This window comes from Tinamus guttatus, unplaced genomic scaffold (assembly GCF_059628265.1).
Source record: "Tinamus guttatus ecotype Peru unplaced genomic scaffold, ASM5962826v1 Tinamus_guttatus_pri_ptg000057l, whole genome shotgun sequence".
In the NCBI taxonomy this organism is placed as follows: Eukaryota; Metazoa; Chordata; class Aves; order Tinamiformes; family Tinamidae; genus Tinamus; species Tinamus guttatus.
Window position 1 is genome coordinate 183956 of NW_028288591.1, and position 19918 is coordinate 203873.

The following is a 19918-nucleotide window of genomic DNA, read 5'->3' on the forward strand; positions in this document are numbered from 1 at the left end:
TTCAGAATAAACTGCGGCCTCTTTTATTTTTTTTTTTAATTTAAAAATTTCCTTAGCGATTCCCCACAGCCGGCACTACAGGATTTCATACTTGTCCACCAGGAAGGTGGTCTCAGCAGAAAACCTTACGGGACTGTTCCCCTCTACCTGGGTCACTTTGGTAACCTGTGGAGACAACGCACACGGTTAGGCGAGCGTTCCCGAGCGCCGCGCTCCGGCGCAGCCTCCTGCTCAACCGGAGACAGCCCGAGGCCAAGGGGAGCCCATCGCTTTGCCAAGGCCTCTGTGCTGCAGGGAAGGTGCCTTCCCAGGAAGCTGTCTCACGAGAGCAGCCTGCACAGAGCCCTGCAGCCCTTGAGAGCTATGGTGCAACGCAGGGCAGGCACAGAGCTGTACGCCCAGAAGTCGTTTCGCTTGGCAGGGCAACAGCTTCTCCTCCTAAGTCAGCTCGGGGGGCACATCACAAGTTCTAGGCAGCTGCCCGTAGCAAAACTACTCCTCGGTGCCAGCGAAGGTGGCTAAGAACATAATGTGTACAGTCACGTGCAGGCGCTCACCGAGCGGGGCAGCACGAGGGAGCAGCAGGGAGAGCTGCGGGATGGGGACACAGGGACGAGGCCCTGCCGCCCTCCCTGGCGGTGCCCTCTCCCTCAGCCGCGCAGGGGACGCGCTCGGCTCGCACAGAATCCGAGCGCGGGCAGAGGGACCCAGTGACAAGGAGCTGCCCCGCGGGAACACGCTGGTCTCCTCCTCTGCCACGTTTGTGCACAAGGGGACGGCCCAGGAGGGCAAGCAGCAAAATAAGCCAGCGGTGCAGGCAAGCAGATGCCACAGCTGCTGCCAGGGAGGCACAGGGCAGCTCCGCTCCGCATTACGGGCAGGAATCAGCCCGTTCCGCGAGGCGCCCACAGCGCTCTGAGCATCTGGGAGCAAGTCCTGCGCGGGCAGCGGCCCTACCTGTATGTTGCAGTAGTTCTTTTTGGAGACGAAGGAGACGTGCACTGGGAAGAAGTCGTTTGGCTGCCCTGCTATGCTGAACTCCAGGCTGCCGCTCTTGTTTTTGGCATCGATCACTGGCAGGCACCACTCGAGGAGGTTTCTCCGGCTGTCGTGGCGATACTCGCCGTCGATCTCCCCGATCACCGGGGCCCCGACACCAGACCTAGGGCGGGCGAGAGGAGCCACACGAGCTCACGTGCCTGCAGCGAGCGGAGCAGCGGCCGCAGCAGCAGGGAAGGGACGGCGCGGGCTGCGGAAGGCCCCGCGCGCCCGTGCGACGCTACTCACGGCAAAGGGATTGTGATGATCACGTCGTTCAGCTCCAGGCTCTCCTCTTGCAACTCGTACTCGATGTTCACGTCGCAGCTGCTCCCGCTCTCCGACGGCCAGCAGTTAACTGCGGACACAAGAAGAGCCCGCTAAACCACGAGCAGTGGCACGTGCGGCAGGTGACGAGGAAACGATGCCCATGGGGGAGCAGGACACGAGCTCTCTGCAGAAGGGACCTTCCCGGGCACCCCCAGCCCAGAGGCTGGGGACAGGGGGGACAGACAGGCGACGCGCGGGCACTTGGCCCCGCGCGGCCCTACTCACTGGTGAGCGGGATGAAGGACTCCTCGGTGGTCTGCAGCCTCCACTTGAGCACGCCCACGTCGCTGTTCAGGGGGAAGGACTTCTCGGGGTTCTTCAAGCCGATCTGCGACTCCGCGGTGAAGAGCTTCTTGTCCACGTTCGGGTGCGTCTGGAAGGGGAAGGGGCGCCGGGCGCTACGGCCACACGCTGCTGCCTGGAGCAACCCCTCTTTGCTGCCGTCCCTCAGGGGCCCCGCTGCACCCGCTATGCTCGTCACCCGAAATCCCTTCCTGGAAGCACTGATCCGTGAGGAGCAGTACCCGACCCTGCGGGAATTCAGCCCAGCCAGGGCCGACACTTACAGACCAGCTGTAACAACTCTTAAAACCCAGAGCGTTTCTCCTCACGCTACCTCAGAGAACATCCTGAAAGCTCCAGAATCCCACTTCCATCACCAGACTCCATGCGTACATTTACTCAAACGCTGGCAGCCAAACTGTATTTAAATCACCGCAGCAAATGCAAACAGCTTCTTGAAAGCAAAGGATTTTTGCTCATTACAGTTCAAGTTACGCTAGAAAGACAAGAGCCAACGCTGGCCTTGATTTTATCTTCCCCAAAGCTGCACGTGTGGGAGTCCTGCTAGGAACTTGCTTAGAGATGAGCTGATAAGGAACCTACTCCCTTTTCCCGGGACTTGCAGCCAGCTAAGCCCTGAGCAGCGCTGTGCCGAAGGAGGAGGCAGCACCGCAACGTTCCAGAGGCGACTGCCAGAGCTCAAGGAAGCAGCAGAAACCCGGAGAGAGAAAGGGAAGAGCAGCTCTAGGATCCTCCCGGGCTCGTGGTACGACCTGTACCCGGGGGCTCCAGCTCTGGCAAACGCTTTGGATATTCCCAGAAAGGGCAGGTCACAGGAAGCAGCAGTGAAACAGCTCTGCAGATACTGAACACAGTGTTTGCCAGTGCAGTAACCTCATTGCAGCGCTCCTGCTGCACAGCTGCACTCCCTGGATAAAACAGCATCAAGCAGCACGCCAGACTGCTGCAGAGGGCAAGAGGGGTCGGGCAGCGTGCCAACGCGCATCAGCACGGAGACAAGGCTCTGAAGGCATCAAGAGACGCACGAGACGGGACTTTCAAGCAAACTTCAGTCCTCCGAGCAGGAGCTGGCGCTCCACGTACGCGAGAGGCTGCTGGCATTTTCGGAGCAGCTGCTGCGAAGGCTTGGGCAGAAGTGTGGCACGCTTTCCCCTGCTTGGCCCTGGGGAGCAGCCAGCCCCGCTCAGCAGCGGGGACACCCAGCAGCCCTTACCTGTAGCTGCACCCCCCTCTTGTCTTCGTTTTCCACGTGCAGGCGAATCCGGGCAAACTTCTCATCGGAGATGTGCAGCACGATCATGCCATGTAGTTCCATATTCTGCAGCCCTCCGTCACGGCCACAGGTCAGGGAAATCTTCTCTTCTATCTTCATGTGCACGCTAGAGAGAGAAGGAAGCAGTGTGCTGCGTGGCTCGAGCGGGACGGGAGGTCAGCGCCCAGCGAGCGAGGGGACAACTGCGGGGCACACGGATCTCCGGATACAAGTACACCAGGAACACGAGGCCGGGCCGGCAGCGACGCGGCAGCTCGGCACGCGGGTCACTGCGCACCCCGAACACGCAGCGCCTTCCCTCGCGCCTACGGCTGCGAAAGGTTCTCTAGCACCGCACGGAAAACACGGAACGACTGCCCGTGTCCCGCGCCACAGTTACGCAGCAGGTCTGTGCGTCTGGGGAGGGGAAGAAACGGCCACCGCGTCACCTTATGTGAGGGCTGACTGTGGGGCAGGAGCAACACTGCAAGAGGCAAAGGAAAATCTCCAGCCTCAGCTGGAGCTAAACCATGGATGCGTATCCCGCTTCAATCCCAGCACTGCCTAATTGACAGAGGGATCTGCCTCGTCTTTTCCCCTTTCTTTTCTCTTTTTGCTGTGCTTGCTGAGACTGTTGCCTGCTGCCTGTTTCCAGGAGCGATCAGTGATCAGCACAGGGGTGTAACAGCAGAAACCCCCCGCTGTGGGAGCCGAGCGGGGAGATCCCGCCAGCTCTGGCCGTGACGCTGGGAAGGGCAGAGCGCCCTGGGAATGCCGCTGGCCACGCCGGAGCCAAACTCACCTCTCCGTGTTGACAGCAGGAGCGAGAACTTTGGCTGCCTCCGCGGAGCGCTTCCCGACGGAGCTCACGATGTTTTCCCCTTCCGATTTCAGCTTGTCCACAAAGTTGTCCACCTCCTTGCCTTTCGCGCCGAGTTTCAGCGCTTTGCTAGGACCTGAGGGCCTGAAGGACAACACGCACGAGTGTCCCCGAGTCCGGTGGCGGCAGCAGCCTCGTGAGCCCTAGCCCGCTCCCGGAGCAGGATCCCCCCCCTGCGGAACACTTGGCCCCGGCCCGGCACGCACGCACCTGGCAGGCGAAGGCACCACTTTGGGCTTCTCCGTCTCGATGATGGTCTCCGTGATCATGGCCGCAGCGGGGCCCCCGGACACAGCCGAGCTGCCGAAGCCCCCGAAGCCGGGCGCCTTCTTGCCCTGCCTCTCGGCATCCCTCCTGGCCTGCTGCAGCTCCTTCGCTTTGCGGCGCATCTCCGCCTTGGCCTCGCGCTCCTGAGTCTGCAGGGGACGAAAAGGGGCCATGAGAGAGCTTGGGGATCTCGGTCGGTGCCACGGAGCAGCCCAAACTCAGCACGTGCGCTTCTAAAGCCCCGGGCCGAGGAAAGGGGATCGCTCAGCCCAGAGAGCAGCACGTCCTGCACCCGTATCCAAGGGGGCAGAGCACTTCTGCATTAACAGCAGCGTTTCGCCGGACGCGCGCTCACCTCTCGCACGGCGCGGAACACTTTCTCCTCGTGCGAGTCCATCTCCGTGAAGGTGCGGATCTGCGCCAGGTTGACGTTCTCACGGTAGCCCAGGGCCACGATTTCATCGAAAGCAAAAATCAGGTCAAAGCAGTGCTCGGAGATCTCGTTCTCCTCCAGAGCTCGACAGTACTCGGGGATCTAGGCAGGGAGAGAGGCAGGGAAGGAGCGTGCGGGGCAGCGCAGCGGAGCACGTGCCAGCGTTTGCTGCCCACCTTCCCCACGCTTCACGCTCGTGCTAGACCCCCGGCAAGCCGTGCTCTGCACCGAGCTCCTAATGCTCCTGCCCCTCGTTGATAAACAACAGGCACAGCTTTAGCTACGTTGTTCACACCACCCTTCCTAGCTCCAAATATTTAGACAACCACTTAATTCCACAACGCAGAGACTCAGACAGCCCTAGACAAACAAACCCCGCGCAGCTGCAGAGCTTCCTGCAGGGCCCTGGGCAGGGCACGGAGTGGCTCTGAAGGCTGCTATCCAGGAACGTCTCCGGAGCAGCAGCAGACCCGGGGCACCCCCGTGGCACTGTGACCCCGTGCTCTGCCCTTGGAGGAGGCTGGGTGCCCTCTTAAGCGTTTTGTGGCAGCTCGAGCGCAGCACCACGCCTGCAGGGCCTGCACTCACCGCTCAATCGCAGGTTTCCTACGTGCAATTCCCAAACGCTGCAGGAAGCCTCAGATCGCGCGCGCCGCCGGCTCCGGGACGGAGATCCCCCGGCGCGCTCCCCGGGCCCCCGCGCGCCCTTACCACCCGGGAGAAGAGCCGCAGCGTTTCCAGGTCCTCCAGGATGTTGCTGTTCTTGGTGGTGATGAGCACCATGTAGAGCTTCTCCATGGGCTGGTACACGTAGCGCACGCTCTCCGTCTCCACGAAGGTGTGCTGCTTGCCCGTGTTCATGAGCTTGGGGAAGGCGGCCAGCAGCCCCTCGATGCGCGTGCGGGTCATCTCCACGAACTGGCGCGACACGATGGCCTTGCCCGCCTTGGTGCACACGGCGGCGGCCAGCAGCACCTGCGGGGAGCGCGGCGCTCAGGGCCGGCCCTCCCGGCCGTTACCGCACGGCGGGGCCTCCCCCGCTGCCCGCCCCGGGACCCCGCGCGCAGCTCCCCGGTGCGGTGCCCACCATGGCGGCGGCGGCGCCTCTCGCTCCCTCCGCTCCGCTCCGCTCCGCTCCGCGCGGCCCGGCCCGCGGCAGCCCCACAAGATGGCGGCGCCGGGCCACGTCCGCAGCCGGAAGCGGCGCCGCGCACGGCGCCGGGGCGGGGCGGGGCCGCCCGCCCGCAGGGGGCGCTGCCGCCGGCGCCGCCGACCACCGAGAGCGCGGCCGGAAGGGCGCCCCGGGTTGCCATGGCGACGGCGCCATGGCGGAAGCGCGCGCGCTGGAGGTGAGCGGGACCGGGACCGGGCCCGGGATGGATACCGGGACCGGGCCCGCCGCTCTCACCGGCCCCGCGCAGAGCCGCCTCGTGGAGGACCAGCCCTACGACGAGAGCCTGGAGCTGCCCGAGGCCGAGGAGCCCGCGGCGCGGCCGCCCTCGGGGCGCCGGCGCGGGCGCCGCGCGCTGCCGCTGGGCCCGGCGTGGGCCCGGCGCGCCGAGGGCAGCCCCGTGGCGCGGCCGCGCGAGGAGGCGGCGCCGCGCCGCCCCGCGGGGCCCAGCGACGACGAGGAGGACGACGACGACGAGGACGACAGCTCGGACAGCGACTCGGCCGACGACGAGGAGGAGGAGCGCGGCGCGGCGCCCGCGGGGTGAGGGCGGCGGGCGGCGGGGCGGGCGGGCGGGCGCAGGGCGCTCACCGAGCCGCGCCGCTCCAGGGCCTACAACCCCGCCGACTACGACTACCTGCCCGTGTCCGGCGAGGTCAAGGAGCTCTTCGAGTACATTCGGAGGTGAGCGGGGGCAGCGCGCCCCGCACCGCGGCCTGCACGGTCCCCGTGCTGAGCGCGTTCCTCCTGCAGGTACACCCCCCAAGCGATAGAGCTCGAGCACAAGCTGCAGCCCTTCATTCCCGACTTCATCCCCGCGGTCGGAGACATCGATGCCTTTCTAAAGGTGCTTGCTTGCTCCTGCTGGCAGCGGATGGGCTTTGCTGGCCTTGCCGGGGAGCGCAGCCGTCCCCACCGCACGGCCCTGTGCCCGGAGCTGCGCGAGCTGCAGCACCGGGTGCCCTCCGACGCTCATGGCCATCGATGCTCAGGGCTCCTCTCTGCGCAGGTGCCGCGTCCGGACGGCAGCCCCGACAACCTGGGCCTGCTGGTGCTCGACGAGCCGTCCACGAAGCAGTCGGATCCCACGGTGCTCTCCCTGTGGCTCACGGAGGACTCCAAGCAGCACAACATCGCTGTGAGTGCGGGCGCAAAGGGGACGGTTCCTGCACGCCACAGGGAACAGACCTTGCTGTGGTCTTGCTTTGTGCCCGTAGGAACACAGCCTTGCAGCAAAACTGGTAACCTGGCTTTGAAAGCACAGAGAGAAAACACCCCAAACCCCCCAACCCTTTCCCACCTTTAGCCTCAGGCACATGCAGACCTTGCTGCCGGGAGGTGTTTGTGCAGACCGTGCATCCGTGTGCTCCCTTTGGCTGCAGTTCACCCTCCTTTGCGTGTCCCATCCTGCCCCTTGTCAGCGTTTGTGTCCCCGGCTGCAGAACGCAGTTTGCAGGGTCTGCAGAACACCCGGTCTGCAGAAATCCTCAGCCCTGTGTTTGCAGGCTGCTTTCTGTCCTTAGCAGCAGGTCAAGGTGAAGAGCATAGAGAACGCAGAGAAGAACCCCAAGGCTATCGACAGCTGGATCGAAAGCATCGCCGAGCTGCATCGCTGCAAGCCGCCCGCCACCGTGCACTACAGCAGGTGAGCGGCCGCTGCTCCGTGTCCGTGTCTGTGCGGGACGGCAGCGGCGGCACCGGGACCGCAGCCCATGGCCACCCTGTCCCACCGCTGCCGGAGCCCGACCCCGCTCGGCCGGGGAGGCCGTGCCCAGGGCCCGCGTTTAATCCTGCGGGACGTGTCTGCCGTTTCCCCTCCCCTTGCAGACCCATGCCTGACATCGAGACGCTCATGCAGGAATGGCTGCCGGAATTCGAGGAGCTCCTGGGCAGGGTACGTTGGCCAGGCGGTGCCGGCGGCTCCGCGCTGCCCCGTGCGCGGCGCCGGGCGGGCCGCACAGCGCCCTGTGCTCCAGGTGAGCCTCCCGACGGCGGAGATCGACTGCAGCCTGGCCGAGTACAGCGACATGATCTGCGGTGAGCGCCGCGCGGCCCGCGGGCACACGGAGCAGGGGCAGGCAGGGGAAGCTGGCACCGCCCTGGAGCTCTCGCGGCCTCTGCTCTCCGTCCACAGCCATTCTGGACATCCCCGTGTACAAGAGCCGCATCCAGCCCCTGCACGTCCTCTTCTCGCTCTACTCCGAGTTCAAGAACTCGCAGGTGAGCAGCGGCAGCCACAGTCCGGCCCTGCGGCTCGGGGCATTTCCAAACGCAGCGTTCAGCAGCCCGGGATAAGTCCCGAATATTGTCCCCAGGGAAGTCACAGGGAGTCGAGCACACACAGGGGCTTGCTCAGAACTGGACTGGGAACCCCGCAGGGCAACCCGAGGCTCTGGGTGTCTCCTGGCCACCCTGGTCTCACAGAGGAAGTTGGGCTCGTGTTTTCAGAGGCTGCCTGTGTTCCAGTTATTGAAAATTACACCTTTGTGCTGGTGGGTTCTTTTCCCGCAGCACTTCAAGTCGCTGGCAGAGGGGAAGGCGGCCGGGAGCCCCCCGTCCCACGCAGCTTCCCAGGTGCCAGAGGCAGAAGTGCTCAGCTTTACGTGAAGCGACAGCGCCAGCCCCAGCTCCTGCCCCGATGGCTGCTGCACACCGCCAAAGTTTGACCAAAGCAACTCACAAGGCAAAGCACCGCACTCCAAAAGACTCCCATGTTTTAGGGACGCTGCTGGGGAATCATAGGGTTAGGTTTGAGCCCGCACGTGTTGCAGATGCTGCCTCATCCCTCCCTTTTGATTGTTCCCAAGGAATGCGACATGACATTCCCTCCAGCAGGAAGCAAGAGTCTCCGTGTGACACCTTGCAGACCTGTACAACAGCCCTGCCGAGTGCTACAGCTGCTGGCAATAAACTCCATGCTCAGACACCAAACCGAGTCGCGTACTGTGCGCCAAGGTCTCGCCATATCCAGGAACCCCCTCTGCCCATTGCTATTTAGCCTCTTTCTCCATTCTGCGCTCGCTGTCTTGCACATATCAGTATCAGAGCTTCGTTTCTGCACGTTCTGCCAACCAGCGCTCCGGGAGGCTGGGGGGGGACAGGGCTCTTTGCCTACCTTGTGCTGCATGCAGGTGGCAGCGGGTGACACGGGGCACGTATTCCTTACAGGCTTCAGGTGGGTCCGAGGCTGACAAGAGCAGCCTGTTAAAAGCTGGAGAGCTCCTACATTTCTGGTTCCCACCGGCTCTTTTCCCGGAATGTGTCAGAGAAGCGAAGGAGGATGAGGAGGAATAAGCCGGACGGTGCCAGTCGAGTTCCTTTATTGCTGCTGGGCAGAGCCCCAGCGCGTGGGCCGCGCTGCCGACCCTGCAGCGCCCGGGCTGCCGCCTGCCCCGCGCCGGGAGCAGCTTCGCGGAGCCGCTCTGCGGGCACCGTTGCTGCGTTTGGGTCATGATCTGTTTCTAAAGGGCTTGAGATGGATAAAGACAGGCCTTGGCTGACGGCAGAGCTACTGGGAGCGAGTGAGGGGGCTCCTGTCTGCTCGCTGCTCCCGGCGCCCCGCGTCGCTCCTGGTCCCCCCTTTCTCCCTCTCGTGGCACCTCCCCAGATCAGGGGGTGTCACCCATGCGGCCCCAGATGGCACCTGGTCCCCGGCATTTTGGAGCATGGGGGATTGGGGCAATGAGAGCGCGTTCTGCCTGAGGACGGGCCCATTGGCAGCTGCACAAACACCAAGCGGGATGCAGGACACCGTGCCAAGCCCTGGATCAGAGGGGTGCGGGAGTCCAGCATTAGCCAGGCCCAGGCCTCGGCTGGGAGCTCTGTGCCCGGCGGGCAGCTCCTGCCCACCCGCGGCTCCAGGGTTGCTCCCTTGGGGTTGCTCGCCGGCCCGGCTCACCAGAACCAGCTCCGCTCCGCGGCTCCTCGGCGAGAACGGCCGGGCTCCAGGGCGGGCAGCACTGAGGACGATGGACAAAGCCCCGGAGGCCCCGGAGGCTTGTGCTGCTGCTAGGCTACTAGCCGGAGCGCTGGCGCGGCCCCCGGGATGGCCGGGATGCCGGGAGGCGGCTGCGGAGCTCACGGACACCCCAGGGGAGGGTCGGCCCCGGCTCGCGGGCCCCACGCTGCGTCTCAGAGCCAGATCTCGTCGCTGCTCGTGCTGGACACCTTGTAAACGTAGCCGGTTGCGGGGAAGCGGATGAGCCCTGCAGGACCGAGAATGAGTGCTGGAGTCTCCTGGAGCAGCCGCGGGGACCGGTGCCTCCCTGCACGGCTCCCGAGGACGCTACGGCCCTCACCGAGGCCAATAAGTACCGGGACCTTCTCCGGCTCTGGCTGGGTGCCCTGCTCCGCCGCGGCTCCGGGGCTGCCTGCGCGGAAGGAAAGGGTGGACGGAAGGAAGGGCTCGGAGCGAGGGGGGATCCGCGCTGCAGACGGCGGCGCCGGGACCCACCTCGGGGCTCCCGCGCCAGGTCGCTGAGGCGCAGGTCGGGCGGCAGCGACCGGTGCTCGCGGGGCAGCGGGGAGCAGCGGGAGCACCTGGGTCGGGAGCGGGGCTGAGCGTGGGCCGCGCAGCCGCACGTCCCCAGGGCGGCAGGTGCCACCAGGGCGCTCTGCGGAGCCAAGCGCCGCGGGAGCCGGAGGGACGGACTGACCTGGGGGGCAGAGGCAGGGGCGCGGGTCCGGGCGGCGCTGCGGGGAGACGGCGTCAGGGAGCGGCGTCAGGGAGCGGCCGTGCCGCGACGCCGGCCCTTACCTGCGCCCGGCTTCGCGCTGCGGCGGGCGGCCGCGCAGCCCAGGCCCAGCAGGGCGCCCAGCAGCGCGGCCGCCCCGGCGGCGACCGCCAGCAGCGGCAGCTCCACGCGGGCGTCCAGGAGACCTGCGCGAGTGCCAGGGCCCTCAGTGCCGGCCTTGTCCCCATCCCTGTCCCCATCCCTGTCCCCGCGGACCTACCCCGGGCCGGGACGGAGGCGTTGGCGACGCCGAGGCTGTTGGCAGCGTGGATGGAGATGGTGCCCGTGGCGGTGCTGAGGTGGAGGCGCACGGTGCGGTTGGCGATCACGGGGTGCCCGTCGGCATCCAGGGCCAGCAGCTGGGAGGCATTGGCCACCGCGCGGCCGTCGGGGCCGAGCCAGGTGACAGCAGCGGGCGGGTTGGCCTGTGCCAGCGCCAGCAGCACCACGAGGAGCCCTGGCCCCGTGTCCGCGTGCAGGATCTCGGGGGGGACTGTGCGCACAGGGGCAGCCGTCAGCAGCGCCGGAGCGGCACCGGGGCGGCCCGTTCGCGACAGCACGGGGAGCTCACACTGCACGTCGAGGCGGATGGAAGCATTGGCGGCACCGGGGGCTGCGGGGGCCAGGGCGCACACGAGCTGCTGGTCGGCGCGGTGCGCGGCCAGAGTGAAGGTGCTGGGAGCGCCGGGCTCGGCGGGGCTGTCGGGCTGCTGCCCGCGGCCATCCAGGTACCAGGCGAGCGCGGCGGCGGGGAGCGGCGCCCGGCACGCGAAGGGCCGGCGCTCATCCCCGCGCAGCGCCTGCCCGTCCACGGCGGGGCCGGACCCAGCGCCAGGAGGAGCCCGCGGGGCGCCCAGCGCGCGCTCGGCTGCAGCGCAGAGCAGCAGCAGCAGGGCCGGGAGCGGGGAGCCCCCGCGGTGCCCCATGCTGCCGGGGCCGCGCGGGCCGCAGTGCGGCGCCCGGCGCAGGCCGCTGCGGGGGCGGGCAGGGGCGGGCCCGGCTCGGCCCCGCGCTCGTCCTGCGGCCGCAGCGGTGCAGCGGCGCGCGGGGCTCGTGCACGGACGGGGCCGCCCTCGGCAGCGCCGCGAGCAGCCGGGCGGCCTCCAACCCCATTCCCGACCCGCGCGCAAGGCGCAAGCTACACACGGGGCCTTGGTGCTGCAGGCGGGTTTATTAGGAGGGCACAGAGCCGTGACAGCAATGCAGGACCCCGCGCCGTCCCCGGGCCACCCTGCGTTCAGGGGCCGCTGGCGGGGCCGTCGGGGCGGCGCAGGGCGCCCAGCATCTGGCCCAGCATCTGGTTGCAGAGCGCGGCGTAGGGGTTGAGCAGCACGAGCTGGCGGCGGGCGAAGGCGCTGCCCAGGCGCGCGGCCTGCGCGAAGTCGCGCCGCGCGTCGTCGTCGCGCCCCTGCAGCCGCCGGATGAGCCCGCGCTGCACCAGGCTCTGGTGGGCAGCGCGCCCGCGGCCCAGGGCGATGGCCGTGTCCAGGTCGCGCAGGGCGCCTGCGGCGGGAGGCCGAGCTGCAGCCGCTGCCCCCGCCACGGGCCGCCCCCGGTGCCGCCGCGCTCACCTGCCACGTCGCCGCGGAGGCGCAGGGCCTGCGCGCGGTTGTTGTAGGCGGAGGCGCGCGCGGGCAGCAGGCGGACGGCCTCGCCGAAGCGCTGCAGCGCGGCGCCCAGGTCGCCCGCCTCGGCCGCCGCGACGCCCTGCAGCTCCAGCGCGCGCGCCCGCTCCAGCAGCGCCGGCACGAAGGGCTCCTCTGCGGCGCACGCAGCGTCGGGCCCGGCCCCGGCCGCGCCGCGCGCCCCCCGCGCGCCCCTCACCTTCCTCCGGCGGCTCCTCGTCCTCCTCGGGGCCGTCCTCGAAGGGGCTGCAGGGCTGGAAGATGCTCCGCAGCACGGCCTGGTCGTTCGCCGTGGCCATGGCAAATGTTAACGTTAACATTAACATTAACATGGTTAATGTTCACCCGCCGCGCGGCCGAGGTGACCCGCGCGCGGCCGCCCCCCGGAATGAAGCCAAAGGCACCCTCTGCAGCCATAAACTTGACATGTTTATTAATTAAACTATCACTTAAATAAAAAAAAGTGCATAGAAAATAAACATGTTTAAAAACTCCTTTGTTTTTTTTTGTTTTTCGTTTTTACAACTATGTACACTTTTTATTTTTACATTCAGTCTTTTGCAGAGCTTTCAGCATTTTTTTAACTGTTAAAGTATTTCCTTCTTCCCTGTGGCAGGGAGTTAACACTGATGGACTTTACACACATTTCCTCTTTTTTCTCTTTTTCTCTTTTTTTCTTTTTTGTCTTTTTTTTTTCCTTTTTTTTTGTTTTTTGTAGAAAAAACCCAAAGCTCGGAAGAACACAAGAAGGAAAGAAAAGAGTCGTTATACATGATAAGTTGCCAAGAAGTGTATTTCTAGAACATAACCTTGCTTTTGCAGAGCATTTTTTTTTCTTTTTTAAGTTTTTGAAACAATTATTCACCTACCTGTACTTACTAAGGACTGTTAAGTTCAATAAAAGAAACACCACAAGTAATAGTTCTGGGTTGAGAGACAAAGCCACAGTACCTTGTTCCAAGGATACCAGGAAAGCACAGAGCACATTTTCCGAGATGCAGGTGGTACCCCGACATTCATAACCGAAAAGAGCAAAGGAAGGAAAACCCGGGTTGTACAAGGACCGACTGGGAACACGAGGGGCCGGGAAGGGCTCGGGCTGCCGCCCGGCTCCTCCCGCCCCGGGGGCGGCTGCAACACAATCCTTACCTATAGTGTTAAGAGAAGTAGGAGCCATGGACCGATACTGAACTAGGCTTCGTTACACGGTGCGTTACTATATTAGTTCCTATATATATCGTATTTATAGTTACAAAAGACCAGAAGAGCCGGCGCGCGTGCGGTGTGCGGCCCGGCGGCGTGGATTCAATGGCATGATTGAGCCTGCGCAAAGAGCGTCCTCGGAAGAACCCGCTATTGCTTGGAAATGAAGGAAGGAACAGAACACGACGAGGGACAACAAACACCCAGCCCTTTGCAGTGACCCGCTTTGCTCCTTACAAAAACACCTGCTTTGTACAAAGGAAAAGAAACGCCCGGGGGCTCCGCGGGGAGCGGGTCCCGACAGCATGATCCGTGTCAGTCCTGGAGGAGATACATTCATGGCGCGGGGCGGCCGGGCCGCGCGCCTCCCGCCCGCGCTGCCTGTCAGTGCATCCGTCCGCCCGCCCCGGCGCGTCCCGGCGGCCGCCGCGCCGGGGCCGGCCAAACCTCCCGCAAACAGTTACTGAAGTCACCAAGGCAGAACGAGAATAATTATAACGACGATAACCGAAAAAATTAATAATAAAAAAAAAAGTGTCGCCCTCTCTCTGGGGAAAGGATCGGACTGTGTCCAGCCAGATATTTCCTATAACCGTCCTATGAAAATAAAAAAAATATTAAAAACAGATTCTTTTAAATTAGGATAACACCACTGTTTAAAAAGCCTCATCATAAGTGCTTTTCCCTATGAAGTGCTTCTCATAGAAAAATATACAAAATATATTTACATTTATAAAACCTTAAATACTAAACTGTAAACAGAACAGAGCAAAACCCACCGTGTCCCTTTGCTCGGCTGGGGGCTTCTCGCGTCTCCTCTCCCGGGGCAGGGCCCTGCGGAGGCTCCGCTGCGGGGCCTCCCCCGGCCTCCCGGGAGGCCGCTCCGGAGGGGCAGCTTCCCGGGGCGCCGCTGCTCCCGCTCGGCGCCAGCGGCTCCCACCTGCAGCGAAGGCGGCTGCCGACGCCGCCGATGCGGGGCGGCCTCCCTGCCTCCTCCGCCGCGCGAGCCCGTCCCCACCGAGCCCCGTGCCCTGCTCGCGGCTCTGCAGGCTGCCGCTGCGCCCCAGGTGCCCACGAGAGCCCCGGAGCAGCCGCGGCACCACTAGTGTTTGCAGAGGGCGGCGCGGGACACGGCCTCGCCGAGGGGGCCCCGGTGCCGCCCGCCCTGCCGCCCCGTTCTGAGAAACGGCCGGCGCTGCCCGGGCACGAACGAGACCAGCGAGAGCAGCACGAGCGCGAGGAGCCGCTCCAGGCGCCCGCGTCCTTCACGAGGGTGAGTGTGCGCATGCGAGACATGACGATGTGGACGCTCACAGAGAGGCACGGCCGCCCGCGCAGCCCCGAGCCCGGCCCGTCTCCGCTGCGGCCTCCGGCTCCCCGCGCGGGGCGGGCGCCCCCGGCCCCAGGGCTCGCCCCGCTCTAGTTCAAGAACTTCCTGCACTTCTTGGCGCCGCAGTTGCAGGGCAGCTTGTTGCTGGCGTCTTCGATGGGGAACTTGTAGTCGTAGGTGAGCTCCTCCCCGCGGTAGATCTTGCGCATGGCGAAGATGACGATGTGCTTCTGCCCGTCGATGTTGATGACCCGCGAGTAGCAGTTGGGCTCGCACGAGTGGTTGATGAAGCGGGCCGCGTTGCCGTGCATGGTGGCGTCCACCACCTCGGAGTCGTCGATGCGGAACATGTAGCAGCCGATTCCCTGCGCGCGGGCGACACAAACGCAGCGCGTGAGGCCTTGCCGGGCACCGGAGCGCAGCCCGGAGCTCCCGCCGGGGATTCCCGTCCCGGGGCCTCCTCGGCTCCCTCTCACCCTGCCGTGGGCCCGCCAGCGCCCTGCCCCATGCACAGAGCAGAGGTTACGGCGCAAAGGCTTCCCTGGGCCTCCAGGCTCCATCCATCACCTGCCTGGGGGACACCCCTGAGGTGCAAAGCGCTGCTCTATTCTAGGACTCGGCAGTTCTGTGCAAGTTTTTGCAGAGATGCCGTCACCCCTAAGGCCCCGTAACAACCGAGGTGTCTCCCTGCTGTGTGCCCTTGTCCTTGCTCGGAGGAGCAAATGGAGGAAGGGGTTGAAGAGGCTCCTTAAGAGCCTTCTTCCCTTCCAGCAAAGCCCACGACTCACCTTGCTGTCATAGTACTTCTCCCGTTTGTCAGTGAGGATGGAGCGAATGACGTTGCCTGAATATTCAATCACCATCTCGCCCGCATCGATGTTCCTTTTGCAGAACAGACCCCGGCCGTGGATGGGAGACCTAGAGAAGCAGCAAGGGAAGGGAACACTTCACTACAGTACAGGTGAATCTTGGCAGTTTAACGTTACAAACTGCACCGAACACAGGCAATTTCGCTGCAGGGACTCGTGCTATTTCACTACGCTTCCACCCCACGGCGCTAACGCCAACAAGACTGGCTCTCCCTGGCCACCTCCGAGCAAACGCCCTCGCCACGGCCCAGCCGAGCTGGCAGCAATAAGGGCTCTGTGCTGAGAAGAGGTTTCCCAGCGCTCGCAGAGAGGGGAGAGCCGAGAGGCAGGAAAGGGAGAGAGCGGCTTCTGGAGCGCTCGGTGCTGCAGCGGGATCCTTTGGAGCTCACGTCAGAGCGGGAGCAGGGCCCTACCTGTAGACACCGACCGCCTCCTTGGAGGTCTTCTTCAAGTGCCGGAATCGCATGGGCATTGGCAGGTCCATGCTAGTGGCTCTCCTAGAAGCAAGAGATGCTGGTGAGCCGTCGTCGGGACTCGAGAGCCCGGGACACCTAAGAGCTGGGATATTTTCCAGGACACAAACATGCAGGTACCGTGATGCTGCAGCCTTACGGCCATTGAGAACACAATCAAAATCCAATCAGGGCAGGGATTATTATTATTATTTTTTTCTAACTGTACCGCTGCTTCCATACCGTCTATCTGAGACCAAGCCCGACCTGCTAAGCAGCTGCCCTTCCTAGGAATTCAAGACTGATTGCTTCCCCCTTTTTCTCCCCAAATTCTAATCACAACGTCCTACATGACGAGCAGGGGGTGCCTGGGAAATCAGGAGAGAGCTGGTGCGAGGGCTCGCCTTCGGATGCCACCCGCTCCCGTGCTGGCCGTGGGGCCTACCCTCTGTTTTCCACTGCTTGCTATCTGTCCAGCTTGCAGCACATAGATAAAACTATCAAATGAGACTTTTAAGCCCCACGTACTTTCTGCCTTCTGAACTGTTAAAGCCTGCTGCATACCTGGCTGATTTCAGTTGCACCTCCTCCTCCTCCTCATCGTTGGGATTGTATTCGGGCGGCTGTCGGTGTTTAGAAGCTAAGAAGTTAAACATATCGAAGGCAGATTTCCTGTAGTTCAAAAAAGATCACATTAGGTTTGTTTCATTGCCTGAACGTAATGGTTGCCACCACAGTTTGACACTCTTGTGGCTTTACAGCTCTCTCAAAGCCTCGTAGGCGCCAGGACAACACACAAGAACTGCTGAGAACTGTCAGCAAACCCAGCAACCAGGAAAGCTCTGCGAAGCACAACGCGCACACCCTGCAGATGCAACAGCTTTACGCAGGCTAATTCCTGGCCCTTATTTTTGCAACAGAGCACGAGACCTTCCGCCCTGCCGCGGCCCGGAGCAGGCGAGCGCCCTGCTCGAGCTGAGCACGCTGGAGCTCACACTTGCCTCAGGTGGACTTCAGCCCTGGCGGAGCCGTGCGGGTTCAGAGGAGGTTCGTTGGCCTCCTCTGGCTTGTGAAATCGGAACTTGTAGTTGTGGCAGTGCTTGGCTCCGTACAGCTGCTCAACCAGGAACACGACGGTGTCGTGGATAATGCCCAGCATCCTCAAACCGTTCACACCTGCAACGACAAGCGGGGCGCAGCGAGAACACAGCAGCGCACGGCAGCGCCCGCCGCAACTCGCACGTCCTCCAGCTGCGGCAGCTACGTAGCTCCGAGTTACACTGTGAAATCACTTCATTTGGGAGGAACAACCCTCCATGCATCAAGGCAGCCCCAAGGCAGCGCGTGCCGAGAAAGGCCCCGGCTGCTCCCGCGCGTTTCCAGCGGACGGAGAGGCCTCTGCGTCGGGCATTACCTGCAAACGACAGCTGCTTGAGGCGGGCGTTGGAACGGGCCTCCTGCACCTTGTCCGTCAGCGACTTCCAGGCATCTGCAGTTACACAAGGAGAGCACAGAGATGCACAAGGGAGCACCCATGCCCGGCGTGCTGAGGAGTCACAAGGCAGCTGCCCCTTGCTGCCTTATTGCCCCACACCTTCTCAGGCTTCTAGAGAAGCAGCCTACGATCTGTAGCCTGACTACTGGGTACACGTGCAGCTTGCTACGTTCCAATATAATGAGCTAATTAGAGAATATGGAGTTTCCATCCCTTACAAGGCCTAGAAAGTAAAACCTCTGCATCTAATATGTGTGTGTGTATATACATATATATGTACACACATCCACACCCACATATATGCACATACACACATGTAGATCTATGTATATAAATATGTACATACATAAATGTATATACACACACTAACATGTATCTAAAATGCAACCCGTGCATTGTTAGGAACTAGGATTGTTCTAGAGCTGTATGTCAAGAGAATAATTTAAAAAAAAAAAAAAAGGCTGCCTGAAGTTGTATAAAACCAGGTCACAAATCCTCAAAAGTTGTAGCTTGACTTACGGCAAGGAACGCCAAAACCAAGGCAAGCCAAAACGCAGGGCTCTCACCTTCGATACTTTCTGCACAAATCTGAAAGCCGTCATCACTGGAGATCTCAAAAACCAAACCTTTCTTTGGTTTCTTCTCACCAAGACACTCCTTCCTCTTCTGTTCTTGCTGAAGCCAAAACATAAGAGGGGAGCTGAACGTGCTCTCCTCTTCCTCGGCAGCTTTGGGGCCTAGAAAAACACAGAAGCCAGTGTGGAGATCCTGAGTTGAACCAGGTTTTTCCATTGGTTGCTCCATACGCCTTTCCACTGGTACGTGACTGCTTTTCTAAGAAGAAACTACCAAGTTCAAATTTTATTCTGCCACGATGACTAGAAGAGCAAAATCTCCACAAATACCAATTGGCAATAATGAGGAGAGGATACCCACTATTTACGAGTGGGAGGTAGCAGTGCTACCCGTGTTGTACGTAAGTGGCATTGGATTGCGGAGCAGTTGTACTTTCCAATTGGATCTGAGACGCTTAACAAGTACCCTGGAGCTCTCCCGCTCAGTTTCAGCAGTAAAATGTGTCGAGATTTCCACAAACTACACATAGACACAACCCTGGGTGCAGTTGCCATTAATAGTGGACAAACCACTCCTCCCTTCAAAGCAGGAACAGCAAAATAGACTATTAGCTCTGAGATTCTCTCTGAGAGCCCAAGAGAGGGGAAAAAAAAAAAACAAAAAAAGATCAGAGCTCCGAGGTACTCTTCTCTTCCCAGTGTGAGAGCCCCAAGACTCAGTGCTTCCCGCAGAGGGACGTACCTGCGTTTTCTTGCTCATTTGCCAAGCTTTGTGCTGATTGAGACTCTGGGAGGACAGCCATTTGCCTTTGGAAGGATAGAAAATGAAGACAAATATTTAGCAACTTGCCTCATTCCTGGTTGTCTATGACTAAGCCAGATGCAAGCACGCATTTTTTTCCCCTTAATGATTAGAACACCAAACAGATCGTGAAAGTTTCGGATTTAACTTCTAATATAGCCTGGCACACTCTTATTGTCCTGAGAGCTGTCTAGAGTGTGAGTTTGGAGAGTGGAAACTAACTGCACCGCACAGCTGTAGAGTGAACAACTCTGCACAGAACAGCATTTGGAGAGACCAATCTCAGCCTTTCCTTTCCCTGTCCCCACCACCACAGGAACACCTGGATGTTACCCGTAAATACAGGAGGTATGATACATAGTGAGGCCCTATTCACTAAGAGAGTTTGCAAACGAACTGTGCTCCCTGGCACTCATTTGTGAGGCAACTATGAGGCAGCACTGGAATTTAGCTCAGCCTGTGACCTGCTTCCCCATATCGCTGCTATATCTAATTGAAAAAGGCTCCAGACTGCTGCTAAACACGGCTGGTCTTTGCAGAGCGAGGATATTTCAAAGCAGCCAAGAGTTGTCCCGCTCGGCACGTGTTTCCTCGGGGCCACCAGCTCCAGGTGGGAGCGTGGCCGGTGCTTACCCTGCCGACTGGCCACACAGCTTGTGGGGCGGCTGCTCCACTGCATCCTGCGGATCTGCCTTGCCAGCAGCCAGCCTAGAACAGAGAGAGGAGGAGGAGTAGTCAGGGTTTGCGGGGAGCAGCGTGTGTCATAAATGGGAACGGGAAGCGAGAGGGCCCAGGAGCTGCCACCAGCTAACGGGCAGCTCGGCAAGCTACGGAACTGGTGACAAGTGCTGCGAGGACAGGAGGGACAACACGGCGCTTCCAGCACTAGGCCTGACTCAGGACTTTGCCCTTGCAGCGAGAGGAGTAGCGTGAAGCTGGGGAAGAGAAACGTTTTTGAGCAACCATGAGCAATGAGCCCAGGGGTCAAAAGACACACGGTACCGTGTTGACAGCTACAGAAACCATTTACAGAGCAGGACAGATAGGCATGGATTGGCCACACAAAAGAACTACTACAAACACTAAGCTAGCCAAAGCGTTTGGGAACAACTACTTAAAAAAATGCACTTAGCGCAAGACAGTAAGACGACAAAGAGGGA

General features: G+C 61.8%; 5 protein-coding genes across 5 annotated transcripts in view; 1 reads left to right on the forward strand and 4 right to left on the reverse strand.

Annotated features, from left to right (window-relative positions):
• Positions 1-5478, reverse strand: ARCN1 (archain 1 coat protein complex I subunit delta). The gene is made up of 9 exons (XM_010228482.2): positions 5215-5478; positions 4426-4605; positions 4014-4219; positions 3726-3887; positions 2885-3050; positions 1594-1741; positions 1288-1396; positions 958-1162; positions 1-165 (listed from the first exon to the last, which is right to left on the reverse strand). The coding sequence occupies exons 1-9, from the start codon at positions 5410-5412 to the stop codon at positions 76-78; spliced, it is 1464 nt and encodes a 487-aa protein (XP_010226784.2). The 5' UTR covers positions 5413-5478; the 3' UTR covers positions 1-75.
• Positions 5479-5828: 350 nt separating this feature from the next.
• Positions 5829-8281, forward strand: IFT46 (intraflagellar transport 46). The gene is made up of 9 exons (XM_088540252.1): positions 5829-6217; positions 6284-6358; positions 6428-6521; positions 6684-6812; positions 7198-7319; positions 7502-7568; positions 7651-7711; positions 7809-7894; positions 8186-8281. The coding sequence occupies exons 1-9, from the start codon at positions 5829-5831 to the stop codon at positions 8279-8281; spliced, it is 1119 nt and encodes a 372-aa protein (XP_088396378.1).
• Positions 8282-9805: 1524 nt separating this feature from the next.
• On the reverse strand, positions 9806-11333 carry TMEM25 (transmembrane protein 25). Its single transcript, XM_088540253.1, has 5 exons — positions 10979-11333; positions 10628-10900; positions 10474-10553; positions 10128-10287; positions 9806-10044 (listed from the first exon to the last, which is right to left on the reverse strand). Exons 1-5 carry the CDS (start codon positions 11331-11333, stop codon positions 9806-9808), a joined length of 1107 nt encoding a protein of 368 aa, XP_088396379.1.
• Positions 11334-11644: 311 nt separating this feature from the next.
• Positions 11645-12331, reverse strand: TTC36 (tetratricopeptide repeat domain 36). The gene is made up of 3 exons (XM_088540254.1): positions 12232-12331; positions 11979-12167; positions 11645-11910 (listed from the first exon to the last, which is right to left on the reverse strand). Exons 1-3 carry the CDS (start codon positions 12329-12331, stop codon positions 11645-11647), a joined length of 555 nt encoding a protein of 184 aa, XP_088396380.1.
• Positions 12332-14648: 2317 nt separating this feature from the next.
• Positions 14649-19918, reverse strand: part of KMT2A (lysine methyltransferase 2A) — a 30364-nt gene continuing 25094 nt past the window's right edge. Inside the window, exons 28-36 of the mRNA XM_088540221.1 lie at positions 19392-19466; positions 18699-18763; positions 17948-18118; positions 17301-17375; positions 16893-17062; positions 16451-16563; positions 15848-15931; positions 15354-15483; positions 14649-14930 (exon numbers count right to left, since the gene is read on the reverse strand). Coding sequence (XP_088396347.1) covers positions 14655-14930; positions 15354-15483; positions 15848-15931; positions 16451-16563; positions 16893-17062; positions 17301-17375; positions 17948-18118; positions 18699-18763; positions 19392-19466 — 1159 coding nt within the window. The 3' untranslated portion in view covers positions 14649-14654. The remainder of the gene's footprint in view (positions 14931-15353; positions 15484-15847; positions 15932-16450; positions 16564-16892; positions 17063-17300; positions 17376-17947; positions 18119-18698; positions 18764-19391; positions 19467-19918) is intronic.